At 36.6% G+C, this 26,987-nt stretch overlaps 1 protein-coding gene across 38 annotated transcripts; it reads left to right on the top strand.

Moving 5' to 3' along the window:
* On the top strand, nt 1-26,987 carry LOC107786932 (uncharacterized). 38 transcript variants are annotated; one of them, XR_012694768.1, is made up of 20 exons: nt 1-319; nt 2,257-2,568; nt 2,778-2,867; nt 3,109-3,198; nt 4,996-5,214; nt 9,054-11,860; nt 14,710-14,776; nt 15,729-15,794; nt 22,253-22,319; nt 23,271-23,336; nt 23,602-23,738; nt 23,884-24,104; nt 24,209-24,253; nt 24,332-24,361; nt 24,587-24,667; nt 24,755-24,911; nt 25,069-25,161; nt 25,295-25,434; nt 25,674-25,746; nt 26,695-26,987. XR_012694768.1 is itself a non-coding variant. In XM_075221484.1 (6 exons), the coding sequence occupies exons 2-6, from the start codon at nt 2,346-2,348 to the stop codon at nt 5,003-5,005; spliced, it is 711 nt and encodes a 236-aa protein (XP_075077585.1). In that variant the 5' UTR covers nt 1-319; nt 2,257-2,345; the 3' UTR covers nt 5,006-5,133. The 38 variants fall into 38 exon arrangements, 6 of the variants coding, with proteins under 6 accessions (XP_075077585.1, XP_075077582.1, XP_075077583.1 ...); XR_012694763.1 differs by lacking the exons at nt 25,295-25,434; nt 25,674-25,746 and having other exon boundaries at nt 9,054-9,191; nt 11,763-11,860; XR_012694761.1 differs by lacking the exons at nt 25,295-25,434; nt 25,674-25,746 and having other exon boundaries at nt 9,054-9,213; nt 11,763-11,860.

Here is a 26,987-nt window from a genome sequence, read left to right as displayed (position 1 = left end):
CTTAGCACACATCTGGACGACATGCCTGCTTCACACTTCAAGGATAATTTTGTCTTTTCATCTAATTTTTAATGTTTCACTTCAAAACCTGGCAATCACCGCACTGTACAGGCTCTTCTTTCGCTTCTCTCTTCTCACTCTTCTTGTTCTTATCGGTATCATGCAGGCAACTCTTTGAGATACTTGGCAGATGCAGGTTATTTGTATCAAAAGGTTAACAGCCAGTTTATTGCAAATTCAGTATCACCATTATCAGAAAAGCTTTGCTGATCTTATCTTTGCACTTTTGTGAATTTTCCCGTTTGGATCGTTGTTTCTTGTGAGTTTTCCTCCTCTTCTTCTTCGCCCATGTTTTTCTATTTAATCTTTATGGCACGCTAGGGATTTATTGCTCAGAGAATTTAATCTGTCCGTCGATTTTACTTTTTAGGTGTTTGAGGCAATTCTTGAATGAATTAGGCATTTTTTTTAGATTTCTACTATTGTTTTGAGTTTAATTTCTCGAGTGTGAAATAGTTGGGGATACCTACGATAAAATGCTAACAACTGCTTTTGCTTTCAATTAGACAGTACAAATTGAACTAAATTATCCATGCCTTGTATTTTTTTCTCAAAAAGGAGAGAAATTTCAATCAAGTTTATTTTTTTGTTCACATCGATTAGCTGCTGAATCTGTAAAAGCCGATAAATATTCTCAAAGTCCTATTATTTCACTTACGTAGAAGAGGATATTTAGAATGAGTAGAAGAAGATGTTGTTTTAGCAGTATAAACTACTAAATAGCTATTTAGGTATGGTAGTATCTTGAATTCTTGATATAGAACATAGAAAGGAAAAAATTAATTTTTGATGAAACATTATTCTCGCTTTCCAATAGGTTACATGCATATACTTATTTTATGCACTCATAATTTTTTAACATATATGCCCAACGCTTTAAATCAACTAAGAAGATAAACAGAAATAGCAAATGAAAGCATAATTAGAAGAGAGAGAGCTGACTGCTAGAATGAAGAATTAGCAGCAAAAGGATTAACCCATGCCTGCTTATATAAACGCAAAGTCTCAAGTTGGATTCTTTCCTGAATTAAAGAAAAAATTATAGATGTAGATCTGTTTGCTGGGCTCAATATGAAAGGGCACAACACTAATCATAATTCGATAGCCAAAGAGAAAGAGCTGAACGAATTCTTCAAAGTCGATATTAGCTAGCTTAAAGTGCCTCTTGGTATTATTCATGTTCTTCTTCTAACGGATTTCTGGCATCAATTTTTTTTTGGGTGGTGCATAGTAGCCTCAACATTAAAGAGTTAACGTGGCTTTATTTGATCAAAACAATTGAAAATGTAGTGCAAGAAGACTTTGTAGCAATTATCTGGTCTCTCCTATGTCAACCTGGGTCTGTCAAAGGCTAAAGTATAATCTTAACTTTTTACAAGTTTTTTTAAAGCCGATAAACGTTGTAACTTTATTATGGCAAATGCTTTTTTGTCATTCATAGATGATTATCATTGTCTCTTTTCAATAGTAGTTTGTTTTGTTTCACTCAGTTCTTGCTTTAAAGGTTTGATCTTGTTTCAAATTTTCATATGAAATGCTGCTGCAAAAATTATCATATTTCAAGAACGTTGGGAATTTGTGTTCAGGTGTTGATCCAGAATCTATCTTATGTGAGTTCTTTAACGCAGAATGTGCTAGCTAAAAGTTAAGAAAGACAAGTAGTAGAGGTTTTACATCGGGGGCTGTTCTGGCTATATAAGTTTCGGAACAGCCATTATTGAAAATAAATAAAGCATAAAGAAGGGGCCCTTCATAATGTAGAGGATGACAGTCTATTTGCTCCAAATAGCTTTAAAATTTTAAAGAACAATATTTTTACTCTGTTTGTTCAATTGCAAGGTACACATATACTTATGATGACTATACTGGACAAGGATTCAGGCTGGTATTAGGTATAATAATAATAATAATAAGATAAGAAGATGTTGAAATGAACGCTTTGTTGGATTTACTAGGATGATTTCATAACCAAAACCATTAATGAGGATTTTTAAGGATATACAAATTAATATAAAGCCAATTTATTTGCCAGTGATGTATGACATGTCTCTGAGACATGAGCCCTCAGTGATCAGTATGCCATTTTTTGGTCTCCTAGATAGAATATTTAATAGATAATGTGTTTCGTGATATTAAAAATATAATTTATTTATTTTTTAAACATCTCATGAAAACTTCTGCTAGAAATATTTATAGGTGAAAAGGAAAATTGAACTACCATAAACTGATGGATTCCAAAGAACCAAACAAGTACTCATACGCAAAAAAAAAAAAGGAAGGCTGCAATGCAGCTCAAACGGCGTGATACGCAGAGCCATATATCTACTCGTAGAAGGAAAGTGATGTTGCTATCACGACGTATGAGAAGACAAAATTTTGCAAAGCACAGCCTTTTTGAAAGTCCGATTGTTGCTGTCCCAGAGCAGGCAACATCATCTTGGGACAAAACAGGATTTCTAAAACAAACTGCTCTTACCATACTAGAATCTCCTTCCCTTGCGGAAAAAGGTTAGATTGTTATACTCATATTTAGAAACCATATGTTATTAATACAATAGTTCTTATGTATTTTGCTTGAAAACTTAGTATAATACCTTATTTATCTTATGTGCCTACAAGCTAAAATACTCAAATAGTACGTGCTCTATTGCACTCTATTTAGCACCTGTTGAAGCTTCACTGTACGTTTTTAAATGCCTTCGCTGTTGTGTTACCAGGTACCAAACATCAAGCTTGCCTGACTACATTGTGTGATAATTTAGAAAAAGAAAAGGGTATATTGGATACCCCTATCATTTGTGAAACAGGTAACCATATCCTTCTCTTCGTTAAAAAGGTTATATTGTTGTACTCATGTTTATACACTATATATTATTAGGACAAGGATGCTTCTTAATTTTGCTTGGAGATTGAGTATGATATCTTACTTATCTTATATGTGCCTATAAACTAAAATACAAAAATACCACATGATGTTTTACACTTTATTTTGTATCTAATGCGGCTTCACTGTATGGTTGTAAACGTCTTGGCTATTCTATTTACTAGCTGCCAGTCTTCAAACTTGCACGACTACAGTGATGGATAATCTAGAAAAAGAAAAGTCTATATTGGATCCCCCTATCATTCGTGAAACAGGTAAACCTGCCTTTAGATTATACTTTCTTTGAGAATAACATATTGTTTGTACATTACTGTAATCTGTGACTATTTATATATAAGGGTCCACGTCGGGTACATCTAAACTGCCTCTTGTTTGCTTGAACGCTGTTCCAATCAAAGGTTTGCATAAACTTTATATTATAATAATGTCCACCATATGTATGCCTTCGTGTTTCGTTTTTTTAATGATACTTCTTACATATTCAGTTCATAGCCGGGCCAAAAAGGTGTGTCTGGCTGCTAAAGAGCAACGAAGTGACCATGTTGCTCTAAAAAACGTGCCGCACTGCCAATACTGTCATGCAAAGAGGTTTGAATATGAAAGTCCAGGATTTTGCTGCAACAGTGGTGCAATAAGGTTGACATCTCATAAAATGCCACCTGAATTATCAGAGTTATACTTTGGAAATACTGAAGAATCTGAAAACTTTCGAACTTATATTAGAATGTACAACAACATGTTTGCATTTACTTCACTTGGTGTAAAGTATGATAAAGAGCTAGCGAGAAGAAATTGCGGTATCTATACATTTAGAGTCCAGGGGCAAATGTATCATTTTATAGATGATTTAATTCCTTCTAATGAAAAACCCAGGAATTTACAGTTGTACTTCTATGATCATGATAATGAACTAGCTAATAGGATGGCTTGTTCGACAAGAATTAATGAATCAATAATGAAAAAGTTGATGGACATATTGAAAGTAAATCCATACACTATTTTCCTAAAATCTCTCTTAAATGTTCCCCAATTATCTGATTTCTCTATAGCTCTTAAATGTCACTCACCATTAGATCAACGGACATATAACTTACCCAGCTCATCAGAGGTTGCAGCATTATGGCTTGAAGAAAATTCTACAGATATTTCTGCACCATATATTCGAATTTATACCCACAGTAATGGAGCTCGATTAGTACATTATTATTATGGATGTTATGATCCGTTGCAATATCCGTTATTATTTCCCTTCAGTGAAAATGGATGGCATTGTAGAATAAAAAAAATTATTCAAACAAATAATGTGACGAAACGTAGAGCTTACTGTGAACATGAACAGTTGCGCAGTATATCAAACATATGTTCAGTTGATGGATTTTTTGATATGGAAGACGAATCATTACAAAAAGAAAAACGAAAAAGAGATACAGTGTCATGTCGAGAGTATTACTGTTATAAATTTCAAATAAGAGATAATGAAACAAATGAAGTGATACATTGTGAAAGAATATTCCAACAGTTTATAGTAGATATATATATAAAACTTGAAACACAAAGATTAGACTCCTTCTCATTTAATCCAGATTTATTTAGAATCAAAGTCTTGCAAGGACTCCTTGATATTTTAAGATTTGGTGAAAGGGAAGCCTCTAAAATTGGAAACAAAATGTTCCTCCCTATTACATTTATAGGGTGACCAAGGGACATGCACCGACGATACATGGATGCTATCGCATTGATACAATATTTTGGAAAACTTGATTTCTTTATAACAATGACTTGTAATCCTTCTTGGCCAGAAATAAAAGAACATTTGTCACTAACTGATGAGGTACAAAACATAGCTGATTTAGTTAGTAGAGTTTTCAGAGCAAAGGTAGAAGAATTAAAGACAGATATTTTAAAAAGACAAATCTTTGGAAGAGTTGCTGGATTCATGTATACTATAGAATTTCAAAAACGCGGTCTTCCACATGCTCATTTCCTTATTATACTTGCTGATGAACACAAATTACTGACTCCTAAATCTTATGATAAATTTGTCTGTGCAGAATTGCTTGATTCTAAAAAAGATCGCGATCTATATTCACTTGTTATTAAACATATGATGCATGGTCCTTGTGGAAAGGTAAATCCTACAAATATTTGCATGAAAAATAATAACTGCAAATTCAAGTATCCAAAAGATTTTGCTGAACAAACATCAAAAGGGAAGAATTCATATCCAATATACAGAAGGAGAAGAACCAGAGAAGCTGTAGAAGTAAGAGGTGAGTTTCTCGATAATTCTTGGATAGTTCCATATAATCCATTTTTGCTATGCAAGTATAATTGTCATATGAATGTTGAAGTTTGTTCTGATATCAAGGTAGTGAAATATATTTACAAATATATTTGCAAAGGACACGATAAAATTACATTTCATATACATGGTAGTGATACAGATACAAACATAGATGAAATAAAAGAATATCAATCTGCTAGATGGGTTTCGCCTCTAGAAGCTGCGTGGCGATTATTTCGTTTCCCAATAAGTGAAATGACTCCAAGCGTTTTTAATCTTCAGTTACATTTAGAAGGACAATAATTTGTCTCTTTTAAAAGTATTGAGAATATTGATAGAGTACTGAGTAATCCAATGATTCAAAAAGCAATGTTAACTGAATTCTTTGTTATGAACAGAACAAATAAAGATGCTATGCAACTATTATTATTATATAAAGAATTTCCTGAGTACTTTGTATGGTCATTTAAGGAAGAAATGTGGACACGTCGAAAACAACGTAATGTAATTGGACGTGTTATAATATGTCATCCAACAGAAGGAGAAAGATATTATCTTAGATTATTGTTGATGAACGTTAGAGGACCAAAATCATATCAGGACTTATGTAAAGTTGACGGAAAATGTTATAATACATTTAGAGAGGCTGTAGAAAAAAAAAGGATTGTTACACTGTGATAAGAACTTGGTAGAATGTATGTCTGAAGCTACAAATTATCAAATGCCGTATAGTTTAAGGCGTTTATTTACAACATTATTGGTGTACTGTAATCCCGCTAATCCAGCAAAACTTTGGAAACAATTTGAAGATTCAATATCCGAAGATTTTAAGATTCTACCTAACATGAATGCTAAAGATATTCGTTTTATAACTTTAAATCATATTAATGATGTTTTGCATTTGATGGGACGTGATATTAATGATTATAATCTTATTCCTGAGAAAATTAAACCTTCAACTGCTATCAAAGAAACCAATGACTGTTAGTTTGAAAGAAATATCATTGTTAGAGAAGAAGATTTACTTCTAGAGAGAAATTAAATACTGAACAACGAAAAACGTATGACATCATTCTTGATAGGATATTTTCTAACAAATCGGGAGCATTTTTCGTTGACGGGCCTGGAGGAACTGGAAAAACTTTTCTATATCGTACTTTATTAGTTGCTATACGATCAAAAGGTTTTGTCGCTTTAGCAACAACAAGTTCAGGTGTTGCGGCTTCGATTCTCCAGGAGGACGAACTGCTCACTCCCGCTTTAAATTTTTTATTGATATCGATGAACAATATTCTTGCAACATTAGTAAGCAAAGTGCACTTGCAGCTTTAATACGTGATGCAAAACTGATTGTCTGGGATGAAGTATCTATGGCAAAAAAGAAAGTGATAGAAACTTTTGATATTCTCGTGAAGGATCTAATGGATACAAATGCTCTATTTGGAGGAAAAGTGGTCATTTTCGGTGATGATTTTAGACAACTCTCCCGGTTATTAGGAGTGGGAAAAAAGAAGATTTTATTCAAGAAAGCTTATTATATTCTGAAATTTGGAATCAATTAGAAAAACTACGATTATCAGAAAATATGCATGCAAAGACAGATCCTACCTTTTGTGAATTTTTTATGAGAATTGGAAATGGACAAGAAAAAACAAATAGCCATAACAAAATTGAAATCCCTAATTGTTTTCTTATCCCTTTCATTTCTGAAAATCAATCATTAGATCTGTTGTTTAGAGTTACTTATCCATATCTACATACATGTTTTTCCGATGCATCCTCTATAACTTCGCATGTAATTCTGACAACCAAAAATGACTTTGTTGATGAAATAAATGATTTGCTCATAGCTCAATTTCCTGGTGATCCTAAAACATATGTTGCATTTGGTGAGACTATTGAAGCAAACGATCAAAGTCAATATGAAGATTTTTTGCATACTTTATATCCTGCTGGTTTATCTCCCCACAAATTGACCTTGAAAAAGAATTGTATTGTTGTGTTGTTATGAAATTTAAATCATGTGAAGGTTTATGCAATGGTATACGACTTATATGTTGTGATCTTCGAAAATATGTTATAAGTGCTAAAATTGCCACTTGGGACTTTAAGAATACACATGTATTTATTCCCAGAATACCATTATTATCATTAGCAGATGAAAAATTGCCTATTCCTTTCAAAAGAACACAATTTCCTATGAGATTATGTTTTGCTATGATAATAAATAAAGCTCAAGGTCAAACATTGGACTTCGTGGGAGTTTATTTACGCGAACCTGTTTTTTCCCACGGTCAGCTCTACGTAGCGCTATCAAGAGAAAAAAGTTCCAATTGTGTAAAACTATTAATTCAACCAGCCACAACAGAAAGCGATGATGATCATTCAACTTACTATATAGTGTATAATGAAATCATTCAAAAAGCTTTCCATAAATAGTTCCACTGGATGGCCCCAAGTTTTGTTCTTGTAATGAGCTCATATAATTCATGACAAATTGGCTTGAGGTTTGGCATCGTCCCAGAAATTACTCTGATGTTGTTACAGAGGTATTTTTACCATTACCTGTATGCTTATTATTCATTTAACGATTCATCTTGAAACATATTTTTTGCACCTTTACTATGTAATAACAAAATGTTAACTTCTGTTCTTGCAAACCTTGCTAAACTTTTATCGTTCTTTTTAATGCGCAATAAATAGCTCAATGTTGTATCTATTTGATTTTACTGTTTTTATGGCATGTATAATCTGCTCCATCTCTGTCTTATTTTGTCCATCTATCTTACTTTCTTTTTCTTGCTTCAATATTATTTGATAATCCAGATGCATTTTCTTGCATCAATACTATTAGGTTCTTTCATGCCAATAATTTAGAACATAACTACTACATGTGAAAAAAATTTAAAGCTCACTAACGGAAAATAAAAAAAATTGTTATAGCTGATGTATTCATATCATTTAGATACTTGCTTGGTGACATACTTGAAAAACTTGATGGTTGTTTTAACATTTTTTTTTCTATAAGATTGATTCTCGCTTAACTATTACAGCTGATTCTTATGTGAAGAACCAAAAGGAACTCCATTTATACTGTAACCCAACCGGACCCAATTCCAAACAAAGGAGGAGGGTTTATGTCTCTTAAAAGCAACATCGCTAACTTTATGTATATGTATCAAAATACTTACCAATTTTAGTTTTACTGTGACTAACTTCTACTTTCTTTTTGTGCTTATTGATTAGGAATTGCGTTTGCATTCCAAAATTTTACAAGATAAGGACATGTCATATACCTGGAATAAAGCGGGCAGAACGTATCAAACTACTACGTTATACATTTTGATTAAATTATAGTTAAACTCTTCTGACTACTTTATTTCGATTTACAAAATTGCAAGTATTAGACTCATGAACATACTTCCAAGTAATTATATCTACCTGTGTGCATTTTGCTGCATTTTCTATACATTGATTTTCATTTTGTTGTTTACGAAGTGGAAGTTGCCAAAGAACCAGGGCAGTCTTCTGATGCTAAAGTTAAGTGTGAAATGGAGTACCCCACATGTTTGGCTGGAGAATCACAAAAAGTTGATGCAAATCATGTTGATAATTCTTTGTTGTGCGGTGAACTTCTTGCTTCTTATATTGATAGTTTTGCACATAATCTTGGCTCTTCTACGAAACGGTTACACAACCTGTGAAATTTTGGAGCTGGATACTTTCGAATTGGATATTGATTGTCCATTCAATTTGATCGGTTGGATTTACAGTGTCTTGACTGATTGATTGTGGATTTTAATTTACATTATCGTTGCATTTCAGCTGGTTCTACGTCAAGGATACATATGGAAGGTACACAAATTATCAGCTACTAATAAAAGGAATTAATGATGAGAAGCCATCAATTATGGGAGAGCCTAGCCAACAGAATTCGACTTCAACTCATGGATCCTTTAAGAGGTATTTGGCTAGAAAAAAACAGGTGATTTAATATCCTTCCATGTATCTGCCTTCAGTTATTCTACTTGCCACTGTTTAGTCAACTTACATTCACTATGTGTACTATTTAAGACTTTAGCAATGAATCTGGAAGTTTATCATGTTATATGTCTTCTTATTCTTACCAATGTGTTTCTCTGCGCTACTTAAGCAGCCAAAGGGGTTAGAATATCATCTAAGAATGGTGAACTATCACATCATTTTTCTGTCTTTTAGAAGACATTTTCAGTACTGAGGAGGTTTGTTCCTCCTACACATGCTCTATTATAATTCTTTTTCCTTTTTCTAGAAAGCTCATTCACAAATGACAAAAGGTGGTATATTCTAGGACATCAGTCTGGAAGATTTTGTCAGAGGTTTGAGAAAGGAGAGCAATCGAAAGTAGATGCTGAAAAGAGCAGTTTTTTTTTTCTTTCACCTTTCCTTTTATTATACTCTATCATATCTCACATAACATATATACTGCTTCATTCTAAGGTCATAAAGTAGAGATGAGTGAAGTTAGCGTTGTTGAATGGCCTCAGTTACTCTTTGGATCATGCCTCAAACTATCAAATCTCTCTTAGTATCATCTATGTATACTTTCAGAATATATAATTGTATTGAAAATTGCGAGATAAAGTTGAGATTATAGTTGGTTCGTAAGCCTCGAGGGCACTCGGGGTCCAGTTACGCCTAAGTATACTTTCCCAATCATAATTGTTTGAAGAACAGGATATGTCTATTGTGATCTAAAATCTTACGGTGGAATTTTGCTGACCTACACATACACTAGAATATGGAGACTACGCTGGCAGTGAACTAACAATGCATAACAACTGCTAATTATTCACTCCTTCAATTCTCCATCAATATCAAAATTGTTCTTGACCTCTGTATTTTCTCCGTTAACTCTCGATTTCTCTCTTTGATTTCATTTTCTGTCAATATCAATACTTATGGTAAGGCTTTCTCTATTATTGTATTCCCCTTTTTTTAATTGGCTTTGCTTCCTGCTTTCGTAGTATTTATTAAGAATATCTGAACAAAAAATAGGAACAAGAAAAGTTGCAATAGGATCACCCTTGAAATGATCAGCCTTATATGTGCTGGTAAATTGTTCAAAGGTGGTGATGGGACTGAAAAGTTAAGCTAATTGGCTATCAAATGAAAAAACCACAAAAATTCAATCCACAAATCTGCAGTCTTTTTGAAATATGGACCTTGAAGCTGATTTCTGTTTCATCCTTAAAGATTATCATCATGTTTACAAATTGCTCCTATAGGCACATGCTGTCAGGGTATCTTCGAGACGTTTGAGCTAATAACATTTTCTATTCTTCATACTCTTATTATTTAGTTACTTTATTTGGATATTACCAATCTCAGTAAACTCCATTATGCATTTCTGGGAAAATAACTTAAAAGTCTTGGATACTGGTGTCATTTGAGCATATGTGGTCATCTATATATACATGGCTTAGTCCTGCCCAACAAAGCTATATATACCTTTAGCCTTTAGGTGACTTATCTGTATAGGGACATGTAAAAAAGTCTACAATGAAGTGCAGCATAGAAGCTTCCAGCAATATGGAACTGATATGTGGTATTGCTTATGCTCAAGCAAAGCACCATTGAATGATATACATCAAAGTTTGAAATTAATGAGCAAGCAAAGGTACTACAAATACATGGAATCTGTAACTTCCACTCCTAATATCCAAAACCAAGAGAGTTACTGGTACAGAATTTTACTCAGCTGATCAGTTGTCTCCATTCCCATTAATTTACAACAGTGGTCTCTGTTGTCTCGCCGGAGCCCTCTTTGTTAGTATTTCATTCTCTAATTGCTCTTTTTTGAAATATTGTGATTCCTTTACACCAGCAGTAATAATCTGTACAGTTGTTTTACTTATGTTGTCCTAAAAGATAAGACTAATGAAATTAGTCTTTTTAACTTATAGGAGATATTAACTAAGTAACTATGTTGTACCAATGTATGCCATTTTAAATTTTATTAATTGAGTACATGATATGTTATATCAAATTGCTGAACTTGGGCAACTTTTAAAGGAAAAATTAATTACACTAGCGTGCTAACAGAAATATTTTTGGACAGATTAAAAAGGTATAGTGAATGATTTCCTTCATGTAATCTGCTTTATTTATTATTGAATAATTTGATTCTCAAAATGATGTGCAATTCCGGAGCTTCAGAGGTACGGTCCTGTCCTTGAATCCATTATCAAAATTACTGAAGAATTAGCATATCAACAAGCAAAAGAAGTCGATCAACTGCTTTCAAAAGGCAAATATTTGGGTGATATTCATCCTTCCTCTCTTCCCCTTTGCCCTCTTCCTTTCTTGTATACCCTTGCTACTATTAGCATTTTACCTATTCTCAACATCCTCCATTATTCCAGCACTTTTCACTTTATTCTAAGAAATGAATCCTGTCGGGTTTTTTTTATCTTAATTAGAAAACTTCATATACAATTAGCTTTCTCTGAATTTGCTCAAAGGAAAACATTTATTTGATTCTATTCTTTATAGGTCCTCTTCATGGGGCTCCGTATGGTTTGAAGGATATTATTGGCTTCCAAATCTTTCAAGTATCAAGTTCTTGATGTTGAAGCTTGGGTTTATAAGAGGTATTGATAAATTAATGAATGTAGAGCCCTCATCCAGAGGCAACCCTGTACATGTATTTGTATTACTTATAAACACGGGTGATGCAGACTGAAATCTGCTGGTGTAGTTCTTGTTGCAAAATTAGTCACCGATTCTTTAGTATGTGATATGATATCTAGTTTGGCGATAGAACAACAAACCCATGGAACGAGGAAGAATTTTCTACTGTTTCATCAACAAGGCTAGCTTCCTGTACCTCAGCAGATATATAGAGTTATTAAGCTATCACTAATACAGGTATTTTGATAGAGGTAAACATATCTTTCCTTGTGGCAAATATGATATTACTTGTTCTGCTAGATGCCTATATCTGTTTGCGTATCTGCACGGTCGAAAGAATAAACTTGAACAAACTTTTCGTCATTCAGTGATCCAAATAAATAGAATTTTAAAGATCTTATTGTAACGACCCGACCGGTCGTTTTGAGCTCCGGCGCGTCATTCAACAGTTTGAGGCCATGAGCGGCTTCATCTCAGGTATATTGACTTGTGTGTATGGTCAAAATTAAAATTCAGGAAGTTTGGAGTCAAATCTAAATGGAAATTCTCATTTTGAAAGCTTAAAATTGAAGAAATGAACTAGGATTAGAATTTTGAGTAAACGACCTCGGAATTGAGATCTGAAAGTTCTAACATGTTCGTATGATGATTTCGGACTTGGGCGTATGTCCGGATTTGGTTTTGGGTAACCCGTGAGCATTTCGGTGTATATTGTGAAAGTTAGTACTTTAGAAGAATTTCATAAATTTGGGTTGAAAGGCATTTTAGTGTTATAGATGTCCGTTTGGGATTCCGAGTCTGGGAATAGATCCATATGGTGATTCTGGAGTTGGGAGCGCGATCGGAAGTGAATTCGGATGTCCGGAGGTCATTTTGAAGTCATTTGGCTAAATATAGAAATTTGAAGGTTTTTGAGAAAATTCGACCGGAAGTGAAAATTTTGATATCGGGGTCGGAATGTGGTTTCGAAAGATGAGACAAGTCCGTAATGTCGAATGTGACTTGTGTGCAAAATTTGAAGTCATTCCGGAATGATTTTGGTAAGGTTTGAGACACTTAGTCTCTTTTAAGGAGGTTTAAGTTGGAAAAGTCAACCGAACATTGACTTATGTGTTAGAGGGCTCGGATTTGAATTCTGATGATTCGGTTAGCTTCGGGGGATGATTTGTGACTTAGGAGTGTGATCAGAAGTAATTTTGGAGGTGCGGTGTAGAATTAGGCTTGAATTGGCGAAGTTAGTATTTTGGCGAATTCCGGTTGATAGGTGAGATTTTGATCCGGGAGTCAGAATAGAATTCTGAGAATTGCTGTAGCTTTGTTATGTCATTTGTGATGTGTGTGCAAAATTTCAGGTCATTCGGACATCGTTTGGTCAGGTTTTTGATCGAAAGTGTATTTTCGGAAGTTTTTGGAAACTTAGGCTTGAATTCGATGAGTTTTGGGTAATTTGATGTTGTTTGAGGTGTTTTGATGATTTGAGCAGGTTTTAATGATGTTATGAATTATGTTGGCATTTTTGGTCGGGGTCCCATGAGGCTCGGATAAGTTTTGGAAGAGTTTTTGGAAGATTTTTGTCGTTTTGAGCATAAGCATGTAATGATCCAAGGGTCCATTTTTAGTTCTAGAGATCCAAATTTGATTTCGAGACTTCCAAAATTTAAATTATGAATTATAGGACTGATCTGGAAATTTTGGTTTAATTTCATCAAGTCGCAATTGGGTTTTTGACGTGACATGTGAGTTAATTGTTTAACGAGCGAAATGGCTATTGAACTGGGCAAACGAGCTCCGAATTGAGTTTCAATTGATGTGTTGTGTTCGTATTATTATTTGTGACTCATAGGAATAAGAATCGTCTAATTCCGAGTTCGTATGCTGGAGTTAGAGCCTTTTTAGTGAAAATAAAAGCTGCTGCAATTTCTGCTGCTAAGCTGTCTTTGGACAGCAATGTGCAGTCGTGGAGCGTACTTCGGAGACCTATATCTTTTGATCTACAAGGAATTTTGAGATGATTCAAAAACGAAAGTTGTAGACCTTTGTATCTGGTTTCCATGAAGCTAAAGAAATAGTAATTTGGACATTTGTAGAGAAAGGTATGATTTATTGAAGATGACTGGTGGAGCAGTTTCTCCAGAAATTTTCTGATTTCATGGAGCCGATTTAGAAGCTCATATCTCGGGATATATAAAGAGTTATATGGTGTACAACCTATCAAATTAAAGATCTTGGAGTCTAGTTTCTAAATCTTCAAACCGTTTGTCATTTGGATATTTATACAAGACGTTATGGGTGTTTAAACAGAAAGTGTCCGACAAGAAACAATTTTAATAGGATGTACAACTTGTATAGCACAAGTGCAAGGTGCAACTCGACGAAGCACGGGCAGATTATTTTAAACACGGATTTGGCTTATTTCTTTCATTTGGCTTGGATTATTTTGGGGAGAATTTCAAGGGGGATTTCATCAAGCATCAAAGGTGAGTTGTTTCTACTTATTTCCAAGTTAAATACATGGATTAGAGCTGAAAACTCAAGTAATTTATGGACAAAAATAGTGGTTTAGGGCTTGAAACTTAAGAGAATTAAATGGTGATTTGAGGGGTCAAATGAACTCCGATTTTTGTGAATTTGGTATGTATAGACTCGCGGCGAGATAAGGGTCGTATTGATGTAAAAATTTCTGAATTTTGAGATGTGGGCCCGGGGCTCGGGTTTTGCTAATTTCGGGATTTTCGACATTTTTCGAGTCTTTTCGATTGGGTTATATTCCCTTAGCCTATTGTAACGTATTCGTTGTGGTTTTGACTAGATTCGACGTGCGAAGAGGTCGATTCAAGAGGAAAGGGCATTGCGGACTAGTCTACGACCGGTTAGAGGTGAGTAATAGATGTAAATGCTATTCTGAGGGTTTGAAACCCCGGACTTTCACATCGTAACGCTATATTGAGGCGTGACATGCACTCCATGGCGAGTGCGGGGACGGATACTACTTGGGATTGTGACTTGGTCCACCCCGTGTGATGTTTATACTATACTGGTGATTGATACACATACTTCATTGATATTACTGGGCTTGATGCCATGTTTGGGGCCTTGTGCCGATTTGTAAAATCCTTCGAGGATTGATATTACTGCTTAGCATGATTTGCATATCATTTAATTTCAGTCCAAGGTTTTAAATGCTGTTTTGCAAACTCAACCATAATTCTAAGTGTTGAAAACTTAAATGATATTTTTAAATATATTCGGGCTGGAAACTTCTGTTTTGTTAATGCCCAAGGGGCTTATTATATTATTTTCTGGACTGATTATAAAGTGACTTGAAACAGTGGTAACAATGGCACTGTGTGATATACTTGAAACAGTGGTAACAATGACACTGTGTGATATACTTGAAATAGTGGTAACAATGACACTGGATGATATACTTGAACAGTGGTAACAATGGCACTGTATGATATAAATTGGTCAGGTAACAATGGCTGACCGGTCAGGTAACAATGACTGACCAAGATATTGCGCTTGGGCTGTAGGAGCCCCTCTAGAGTCTGTACACACCCCCAGTGAGCGCCGTCGACGATAAATAAATATGGATGGCTCGGGTTGCACGCCGCAGTGGGGTACTGAAATGTACCATCATATGAATTGCATTGCATTTATGTATTTGTATTTATACTGGTGTTTAGCTGCTCAGTCTCATATGTTGTTGTATATTTGGATTTTAGCTTACTTTGTGTATTTACTGGATTTTCTTATCTTCGGACTATAGTTACTTTTATTACTCACTGGGTCGGAGTACTCACTTTACTCCCTGCACCTTCTGTGCAGATCCAGGGCAGTCTCAAGCTTAGTAGATCCAGTTGATCAGCAGATCCAGCCTCTGGGAGTATCGAGGTAGCTGCACGGCGTTCGCAGCCATTGATCTTCTCCCTCCTATCCTATCTCTTTATTTCCGCATTATTAGACTTTGGATATACCATGTATTAGGATGATATTATGTATTCTAGAGGCTCAGTATCGTGACACTGGGTCCTAGTGAGATTATATTGTGTATTTGTTAAAATCTTCAGTACTTTAATCTTGCTTAATTGATATTTTTTTCCGCTATTTTTGATAAATTGGGTTAAGTGTTGAATAATGGTCGGGCTTGCCTAGTAGTGTGTTGGGCGCCATCACGATCGGGATTTGGGTCGTGACAAAGTTGGTATCAGAGCCTAGGTTACTTGGTCTCACGAGTCATGAGCCGGTTTAGTAGAGTCTCGCGGATCGGTACGGAGACGTCTGTACTTATCCTCGGGAGGCTGCAGAACCTTTAGGAAAACTTCACATTCTTGAATTCTTATCGTGCGTCCTCGATTCAGCTTGAAAAGAAACTTTTGAAATTCCTTCCGCGTGATCGTATGCACCAACGGGCGCTCAGTATCAGACGTGTCTCGATGGCTTTTGATTCCCCGATCGAGGGGCAAGGTGTAATCTCTGTGAGTTTGCAGTTAGACCAGTCAGGAGGACTTGAGGCCAAATCTTTGCCAATGGCTTGAGCACTGAGGTGCTGATTTTGTGAGCAAGTGTTTTGAACTCATATGTTCATTATTGTCCTTGTTAGCCGGAATGGTGGTTGGATATCCACGTGATGAGTATGTTAGTGTTGCGAGGTGTATTTGTACGACTTGGTAGTGGCGAAGAAGCCTACTGGATAGTAGATGAACTGCTAAGTGATTCGTTTCTTATTGTGATTTGTTGAGTAGCCCGAGTTATGGGCGCGTGAAGAATATTTTTCGTGTCTCCTAGTTAGATAAGTCTGGGAGCTGAGATCGCTTCCGTAAATGTATTATGACGAAATCGTTGAGTCAAGGAGACCACCTCAAAGGTCGAAAATATTAAAGGAAGAATATGTTCCTACTTGGTTGAATAGCCCAATAATGGAGGGTTGAAGGGTATTTTCTATGTGTTATGATTCAAATAGGTGCAACGCATGTCCATGTATCAATTTAGATTTATGTAATTGATATGCATTGTGATGCTTTGTCAAGTTGTGGATGTGTTGTTAGGATGGTTTTGGTGATTCTCTGGCAGGTGGATAGGACCAATTACAAAGGAGGCTCTGCCAAAATTTTTGAAAAATTTAGGACTTAGTAAGTGGGCTTAGCTGTTGTGTGAGTAAATGCAAGAATTGCAGAAGAGTTAAAATTCCAGATGATTCGCGTTTCCACGAGCTTATGATGGAGTGAGTTTAATATCACCATGATATTACGACAGCAATAGAGTATATGTGTTGTGATCTATGGCTTCGAGCCAAGTTGGGGAGCTTGCTGTTGATTAGCTGATTGCACGGTTTATTACCTGCGTGAATTCTGGTTATTGGCGTATTGGTGGGTTATTGCAGCTACGGAAAAGGACCATGAGTGGTAATTTGAGTAAATGAATTGTTGGATGCATGCTATGGTTAGCCTTATTGGCTCATGTTCAGACTTGAGGGAAGATTCATGATTTATGCCTCGTATAGGTGCAGGCTTCGAGGGAAGTGATCCCTCTGGGTGCTTTATCGAGAGGGTATTCATATGTTATAAAATTCAGTAGAGTTGGTTGCATTCGGGGCCAAGTCAGAGCTGGGTGGCTCTCAATAGCGGTCCTAGTTAATTCAAGAGGTAAAGTATGGTGCCTATTGATTTTGAGTCTATAAGTACGGTTAAGAGTCAAGCTTTTGAAGCAGCTTATGAAGAAAGGCACAGAATATTCTATGATGTTTTGACTTGCGGTTTAGCATTTGAGAGACATGAAATGGTCATGGTATTTGAGATAGCATGGTCTCGTGATTTAAGGTCACTCGGGGTGAGTTTGGTTGAAATAAGTTAGGTGTTAAAGGGAGATATTATTATTTCTAAGGCAATCAAGGATAAATTAGAAGGAAGTAGATTGATTAGCCATAGTTGAGTTGGTATACTGGTGTCAGTGATCGGTTCGTCCAGCGTGATCGAGTTATGCATGTGAGGCTTGTCGGTCGTAGTGATTGATGTTATTCTGAAGCATGCTTTTGTTAGGGCCTATTATGAGTAGGCAGATCCCAGAAAGTGTTATGGTGGCTTGGACAACTACTTAGAGATTGGCATATTCGACGATTATGAGGATTTGCCTGTATGCTTCTATAGTTCTCCTGAAGTGAGTTAAATGGAAAGTCTTATGTGATGAAGTATTAGCCTATCGGCGGTTCCAGAGTTGTGATGGAAATCGCGTCTATCGTATATTGGCACGTGAGGTGCAGTGAGTGGTATGGAATTTGAAGTAAGGACCAAGGTTGCAGTTTGGTCAATGACTGTGATGTCACGATCTCGGATGAGCAGTATATGAGTTTCAGTGTTTTGAGTAAGATGGGTATTGACGTCAGTATCACCTGAGGTCGGTGTTCTGTGAGAAAGGCTGTGCATCCTGGTTAGGGATTCTTGATCGCTTTTCAGCATTAGTGCAGCTGGTGGTTTGGATGTGCAGACCCGTTAATTATTTCGGAAGATGGTGGGAGCTTGTCCCACAGGAATATTGTATAAGTGTGACATGTAGTCACTTGATTAATTAGAAATTTAAACCAAGTATGAGGATTTTGGTAATATCATCCATTTGAGAATTTATGCCTGGAGGGCACTCTGTTTATTGGGTTATGGACCTGTGAAAGATTATTGGCCTAGCTTGGCACGATCAGGATTGACTTGAGGTCGGTGGATAGATTTAAATGTGGAAGTGAGCCTTACGTCAGGCCAGTTGTGTTTATTTCAGCAATGCGCTCTTTATGGAAGGATAGTCGCAGTCTTATTTCGTGGTCAGTTAATTCATGTAAAGATATATTGCACCGTATGAGTTGTGAGACGGCTTGGTAAATTCCTTATGTGTTGAGGTTCCGCTCAGCGGTGATGTTATATGAGCAGGATGAGACTTAGATCATGTATCGCACCTCAGTTGTGCTTGAGTTTGTAGCCTATAGCGCTATTTGTTTCCTTGGGAATGATATTATGCACCTTAGTGTGTTTATGACTGATGTTCGGTGTTTTGATGTGATGAGCTATTCAGCTCGACGTATATCTCCTTATGTGAGTTCTATATGTGGATCGGGTGGCACACCGCCATGGGTATGTTGTTTGGATCGGGTTGCATACCGCAATAGTGTGATGTTCAGTTTAGTGCCCATATTTGCTTTTATGTGTTCTGTTTCCCTGTTTTCTGAGGAAGTCTATGTTAGTGTGCAAGTTGAGTAGTTCCTTCTAGATTTCGCCTTCCTTTTGTATCGCGTTCGAATTGATAACATACTGGCACATTGTGGCGCCTTGTGGGATTTTTGATTATGTTTGAGGTGGCTTATTGCCTGAGCAGTTCGTACTGGGTGAGACGAGGTTACTAGATTTGGGGTCAGTGCAAACTGATTATATGAAGTATATTATAGAGCAAAGATCATTCTTTGGTTTGGGACAAGGTAATGGAACTTGTCAGGAGTGTAAATCCAATGAATTGTTGATTCAGCAGTTGGTTGTGAATTTCGGCACATCTCTTCAGTCGTATCGGTGTTGAAAAAAAAAACTAGAGCAAGACCTGTGTAGATCATGAGATGCAATGGGAGCATCAGATTCGTGGAATTTCGACCATTATGTTTAAAGAATGTTATTGTGGTTCTATGAGTAAGTGATGCAAAGTGTGAATTCAGCAAAGTTATGCAGTCATGTTTGGGTACAGCTTGTAGAGATTGATATGGTGGTCGTATGATGGAAACAGGCTTGGCAGGGAAATTCAGGATGTTGGAATTGGGCCTAATGGCTTATTTGCTTGAATAAATAAGTATATCTACAGAATTATCGAGCTAATGTGCTCAACGGAGCAGTGGTAGCATGGGAAAGTGCATGATGTGTTAAACAAGTGATTTTGGACTACTTCAGTGTAGTTCTCAGCACGTTCGAGGACGAACGTATGTTTAAGTGGGGGATTGTAACGACCCAACCGGTTGTTTTGAGCTCCGGCACGTCATTCAGCAGTTTGAGGCCATGAGCGGCTTCATCTCAGGTATATTGACTTGTGTGTATGGTCAAATTAAAATTCAGGAAGTTTGGAGTCAAATCTAAATGGAAATTCTCATTTTGAAAGCTTAAAATTGAAGAAATGAACTAGGATTAGAATTTTGAGTAAACGACCTCGGAATTGGGATATGAAAGTTCCAGCATGTTCGTATGATGATTTCGGACTTGGGCGTATGTCCGGATTTGGTTTTGGGTAACCCGTGAGCATTTCGGCGTATATTGTGAAAGTTAGTACTTTAGAAGAATTTCATAAATTTGGGTTGAAAGGCATTTCAGTGTTATAGATGTCCGTTTGGGATTCCGAGTGTGGGAATAAATCCGTATGGTGATTCTGGAGTTGGGAGCGCGATCGGAAGTGAATTCGGATGTCCGGAGGTCATTTTGAAGTCATTTGGCTAAATATAGAAATTTGAAGGTTTTTTGAGAAAATTCGACCGGAAGTGGAAATTTTGATATCGGAGTCGGAATGTGGTTCCGAAAGATGGGGCAAGTCCGTAATGTCGAATGTGACTTGTGTGCAAAATTTGAAGTCATTCCGGAATGATTTTGGTAAGGTTTGAGACACTTAGTCTCTTTTAAGGAGGTTTAAGTTGGAAAAGTCAACCGAACGTTGACTTATGTGTTAGAGGGCTCGGATTTGAATTCTGATGATTCGGTTAGCTTCGGGGGATGATTTGTGACTTAAGAGTGTGATCAGAAGTAATTTTGGAGGTCCGGTGTAGAATTAGGCTTGAATTGGCAAATTTAGTATTTTGGCGAATTCCGGTTGATAGGTGAGATTTTGATCCGAGAGTCGGAATGGAATTCCGAGAATTGCTGTAGCTTTATTATGTCATTTGTGATGTGTGTGCAAAATTTCAGGTCATTCGGACATCGTTTGGTCAGGTTTTTGATCGAAAGTGTATTTTCGGAAGTTTTTGGAAACTTAGGCTTGAATTCGATGAGTTTTGGGTAATTTGATATTGTTTGAGGTGTTTTGATGATTTGAGCAGGTTTTAATGATGTTATGAATTATGTTGGCATTTTTGGTCGGGGTCCCATGAGGCTCGGATAAGTTTTGGAAGAGTTTTTGGAAGATTTTTGTCGTTTTGAGCATAAGCATTTAATGATCCAAGGGTCCATTTTTAGTTCTAGAGATCCAAATTTGATTTCGAGACTTCCAAAATTTAAATTATGAATTATAGGACTGATCTGGAAATTTTGGTTTAATTTCATCAAGTCGCAAATGGGTTTTTGACGTGAAATGTGAGTTAATTGTTTAACGAGCGAAATGGCTATTGAACTGGGCAAACGAGCTCCGAATTGAGTTTCAATTGATGTGTTGTGTTCGTATTATTATTTTTGACTCATAGGAATAAGAATCGTCTAATTCCGAGTTTGTATGCTGGAGTTAGAGCCTTTTTAGTGAAAACAAAAGCTGCTGCAATTTCTGCTGCTAAGCTGTCTTTGGACAGCAATGTGCAGTCGTGGAGTGTACTTCGGAGACCTATATCTTTTGATCTACAAGGAATTTTGAGATGATTCAAAAACGAAAGTTGTAGCCCTTTGTATTTAGTTTCCATAAAGCTAAATAAACAGTAATTTGGACATTTGTAGAGAAAGTTATGATTGATTGAAGATGACTGGTGGAGCAGTTTCTCCAGAAATTTTCTGATTTCATGGAGCCGATTTAGAAGCTCATATCTCGGGATATATAAAGATTTATATGGTGTACAACCTATCAAATTAAAGATCTTGGAGTCTAGTTTCTAAATCTTCAAACCGTTTGTCATTTGGATTTTTATACAAGACGTTATGGGTGTTTAAACAGAAAGTGTCCGACAAGGAACAATTTTAATAGGATGTACAACTTGTATAGCACAAGTGCAAGGTACAACTCGACGAAGCACGGGCAGATTCTTTTAAACACGGATTTGGCTTATTTCTTTCATTTGGCTTGGATTATTTGGGATTTCATCAAGCATCAAAGGTGAGTTGTTTCTACTTATTTCCAAGTTAAATACATGGATTAGAGCTGAAAACTCAAGTAATTTATGGACAAAAATAGTGGTTTAGGGCTTGAAACTTAAGAGAATTAAATGGTGATTTAAGGGGTCAAATGAACTCCGATTTTTGTGAATTTGGTATGTATAGACTCGCGGCGAGATAAGGGTCGTATTGATGTAAAAATTTCTGAATTTTGAGACGTGGGCCCGGGGCTCGGGTTTTGCTAATTTCGGGATTTTCGATATTTTTCGAGTCTTTTCGATTGGGTTATATTACCTTAGCCTATTGTAACATATTCGTTGTGGTTTTGACTAGATTCGACGCGCGAAGAGGTCGATTCAAGAGGAAAGGGCATTGCGGACTAGTCTACGGCCAGTTAGAGGTGAGTAATAGATGTAAATGCTATTCTGAGGGTTTGAAACCCCGGACTTTCACATCGTAACGCTATATTGAGGCGTGACACGCACTCATGGCGAGTGCGGGGTCGGATACTACTTGGGATTGTGACTTGGTCCACCCCGTGTGATGTTTATACTATACTGGTGATTGATACACATACTTCATTGATATTACTGGGCTTGATGCCATGTTTAGGGCCTTGTGCCGATTTGTAAAATCCTTCGAGGATTGATATTACTGCTTAGCATGATTTGCATATCATTTAATTTCAGTCCAAGGTTTTAAATGCAGTTTTGCAAACTCATCCATAATTCTAAGTGTTGAAAACTTAAATGATATTTTTAAATGTATTCCGGGATGGAACTTCTGTTTTGTAAATGCCCAAGGGGCTTATTATATTATTTTATGGACTGATTATAAAGTGACTTGAAACAGTGGTAACAATGACACTATGTGATATACTTGACACAGTGGTAACAATGACACTGTGTGATATACTTGAAATAGTGGTAACAATGACACTGGATGATATACTTGAACAGTGGTAACAATGGCACTGTATGATATAAATTGGTCAGGTAACAATGGCTGACCGGTCAGGTAACAATGACTGACCAAGATATTGCGCTTGGGCTGTAGGAGCCCCTCTAGAGTCTGTACACACCCCCAGTGAGCGCCGTCGACGATAAATAAATATGGATGGCTCGGGTTGCACGCCGCAGTAGGGTATTGAAATGTACCATCATATGCATTGCATTGCATTTATGTATTTGTATTTATACTGGTGTTTAGCTGCTCAGTCCCATATGTTGCTGTATATTTGGATTTTAGCTTACTTTGTGTATTTACTGGATTTTCTTATCTTCGGACTGTAGTTACTTTTATTACTCACTGGGTCGGAGTACTCACTTTACTCCTTGCACCTTGTGTGCAGATCCAGGGCAGTCTCAGGCTCAGTAGATCCAGTTGATCAGCAGATCCAGCCTCTGGGAGTATCGAGGTAGCTGCACGACGTTCGCAGCCATTGATCTTCTCCCTCCTATCCTATCTCTTTATTTCCGCATTATTAGACTTTGGATATACCATGTATTAGGATGATATTCTGTATTCTAGAGGCTCAGATTCGTGACACTGGGTCCTAGTGAGATTATATTGTGTATTTTGTTAAAATCTTCAGTACTTTAATCTTGCTTAATTAATATTTTTTCCTGCTATTTTTGATAAATTGGGTTAAGTGTTAAATAATGGCCGGGCTTGCCTTGTAGTGTGCTGGGCGCCATCACGACCGGGATTTGGGTCGTGACACTTATGTACCGTGTGCCTTATCCTGAAATTGGTACAACAAAGACGACCAACAAGAAGGAAAATTGATATGTAACAACTTTCACCTTTTGTGAAAATAGTATGTGATTTTGGTACCAACTGGCACTTTAAAATTTTGTAGTCATATTTCTTGTAGTTAAATATGCTTTGTCAGTTATTAAAAACATACTATTAAATTGCTCTGCCTCTTTCATCATATTGCTCACTATTTGATTTGATTGCAGGTTGATGAGTCTATTCGTAAGATTGCGATTCGTGTTCTAGGCTTCTGCAGCTGCTCGCTCTATTGCAGCCGATGTCAAAAGTACTGGTGATCAGCAAATAATTAATTCAGTTGATGTCACATGTGGTCTAAGCTTCGGCAAATACACTGCTCTGGCGTTTGCAGGAGCTTTCAAGTTCCTGGCTTGCATAACCTTATGGAAACACATACATTAGGAGTTGCGTATGTATTAGATGTTACTTTCTTATCATTCAGTATTTACCAATCTTTAAAATGCAAGTGCTTAAATTTCATTATTGTCCCCATTAATCTATTACCTCTGCCAGTTTCGAGGATGGGCTTAAGCTGGTCAAGCTAAGAGGAGAAGCTAGGTAATGTTCAACAATCCAATGATAAAAAAAATATCTTGCATGGAACTCTAAAATATCTACTCTTTCCCTTTCCTTTAGGATGCTGCTGATGCTGGAAAAAGTGCAATGGTTAGTATAATTGGACTGGACTCCTAGAAGGTCCACAAACTGTGTGATGCAGCTAATGAGGAAGTTGATGAAGCCAACAAAGTTCAAATTGCAAATTTCTTATGCCCAGTGATTTTTTTCAAATGCTCTATAACCAGACTAATATTATATTTATTATACATTTTGCAATATTGCACCTGGCTAAGCATTTTCCAGTTTTGTTGTTGACATTGTATATTTTTACAGGAAAATTATGCAGTCTCCGGAGGTCTTAAAGGAGTGGAAGTGGTAAAAGCAAAAGCAAAATGATTCAAAGCTCTAATGACGGTATTTCCTTTCTCTCCAAACGTTGTTGTTTTGGCTGCCAATTGCCAATGTTGTTCGCATCTTAACATTGGATTTTGATTGTTCCAGGTACGTCTAGCTGAGTTTTATGAATCCAGCTTTCTCAAGACTAGAAGCTGCTCTGGGTGCAACAGAGATCAGAACTCCTAGAATACCAATAATATCAAATGTTAATGTGCAACCACATGCAGATCCAGACACAATTAAGAAAATATTAGCTCGCCAGGTAAGGACACAAATAGTGCATCCACAACATTAAATTAATTGATTATGGATGGACACAATCTGCGAATGTTGATTTGTCGTGTTTGAGTTATGCAGAGAAGATTTGTTCCTCCTTAATGGTAAAGATGCTTAATTATAATTCTTTTTCTTTTTTCTAGAAAGCTCATTCAGAAATGACAAAAGCTGGTATATTCTAGGACATCAGTCTGAAAGATTTGTCAACTTTGAGAAAGAAGAGCTATCCAAAGCAGGTGCTAAAGAGAGCATGTTTCTTTTTTTCTTCTTTTTTTTTTACATTTAGCATTCTTGAATGACCTCAGTTACTCTTCCGATCATGCCTCAAACTATCAAACCTCTCTTACTGTCATCTGTATATACTTTCAGAATATACAAATGTATTGAAAGTTATGAGATACAGTTGACATTATAATTGGTTCATAAGCCTCGACGACACTCAGGATCCAGTTACCCTGAGTATACTTTCCCAATCATAATTGTTTGCCGAACAACATATGTCTAAATGGGTGAGTATAATCCTTTTTCATTCTTTTTCCTTCCGATTCTAAGATGCTTGCTTTGGCGTTATTCACTAACACCTCGTAGGTGAATGAGTGATCGGGTTTTGGTCTGAACCTCGTGTTTTGACCAAGCGGGCTCGGGGTCAATTTTTGACCTTTTGGGAAGAATGATTAGAAAACTATAATTAAGCATTGGAATTGGATTGTTTAGCATTTATTGATGTTATGAAGCCGATTATGTTTAGATATAATTGATTTGGAGCCGAATTCGAAAGGAAAGGCGGTGTTTGAGGCTTGAGTTGGTTGTGGAGGTTCGAGGTAAGTGTTCGGTCTAACCTTAGCTTGAGGGATTAGGAGTTGTGTCATATTTGCTATTTGCTTCTTGTTGAGTACGACGTGTAGGCATGGTGACGAGTATCTATACGTTGGTGTCGAGCATGACCGTGAGTCTTAAATTGATATTTGTTGTGTTCTTAAATGATACTACAGATGCTTTAATTGGTGATTCTCGATATTGAGCAAGGATTTAGTTTATTTTCGTGGAAAGTAATTATGATTGAGTATTGGTGTTAGCTGAGATGAGTAGGGATTGAGTTATGATTGGTTATAGCTGATTCTCCCTTGCCGGGACGTATATACTTTTACTGTTGAATTCACTTACCGGGATAGTGTAGTTAATTATTGATCCCTTGCCCGGACTCGTGGTATGGTTGAGTTTAAGGTATATAAATATATTGGAACGGGTTGCACGCTGCAACATTTTTATATATTGGATCGGGTTGCACGCTGCAATATTATTATATATTGGATCGGGTTGCACGCCGCAACAATGTTATATTGGATCGGGTTGCATGCCGCAACAATGTTATATTGGATCGGGTTGCATGCCGCAATAATGTTATATTGGATCGGATTGCATGCCGCAATAGTAATATAAATGGATCGGGTTACACACCGCAACAGTGTTAAATGATAAGGGATCGGGTTGCGCTCCGCAACAATGTTATTATTGTTTGTTGTAGAACTTGAACTGTTCTCTCTTATCACTCTTTAGCTTCTGGTGGATTTGATATGTTCCCCGTAGCATGTACCCCCTCCCATTTACATTGTTTATTCCTGTTTATTTTTTTTGCTGGATATTATATAACTGCACAGGTTTATCTAGAGTCTGGTCCTAGCCTCGTCACTACCTCACCGGGGTTAGGCTAGACACTTACCAGCACATGGGATCGATTGTGCTTATGCTACACTCTACATTATGTGCAGATACCGGAGCAACATTTGGACAGTAGCACTTGGGGAGCCAACCTTCAGTCCACTCAGAGATCCCGAGGTAGTAATGCAAGCGTTCGTAGGCCCGGCGTTCTCTTCTATCTATTTATATGTTCTGTTTCCACTTGTTTCCGAGATAGACTGTATTTCCTTGTTCAGACATTTGTATGTAGTATTCATAGATAGTCCGTGGATATTGTGGCACCGATTTTTGGGTAGAGACGCATGTTGGCATTTTCGTACTGATTTTGGTATTATATTAGTCTAAGTCTTCCGCTTAATTTCAT

The sequence above is a fragment of the Nicotiana tabacum genome, chromosome 9 (genome assembly GCF_000715075.1).
Source record: "Nicotiana tabacum cultivar K326 chromosome 9, ASM71507v2, whole genome shotgun sequence".
NCBI classification, from domain to species: Eukaryota; Viridiplantae; Streptophyta; class Magnoliopsida; order Solanales; family Solanaceae; genus Nicotiana; species Nicotiana tabacum.
The sequence above is the reverse complement of the archived record's forward strand: the minus strand, read 5'-3'. Positions and strand labels throughout refer to the sequence as shown.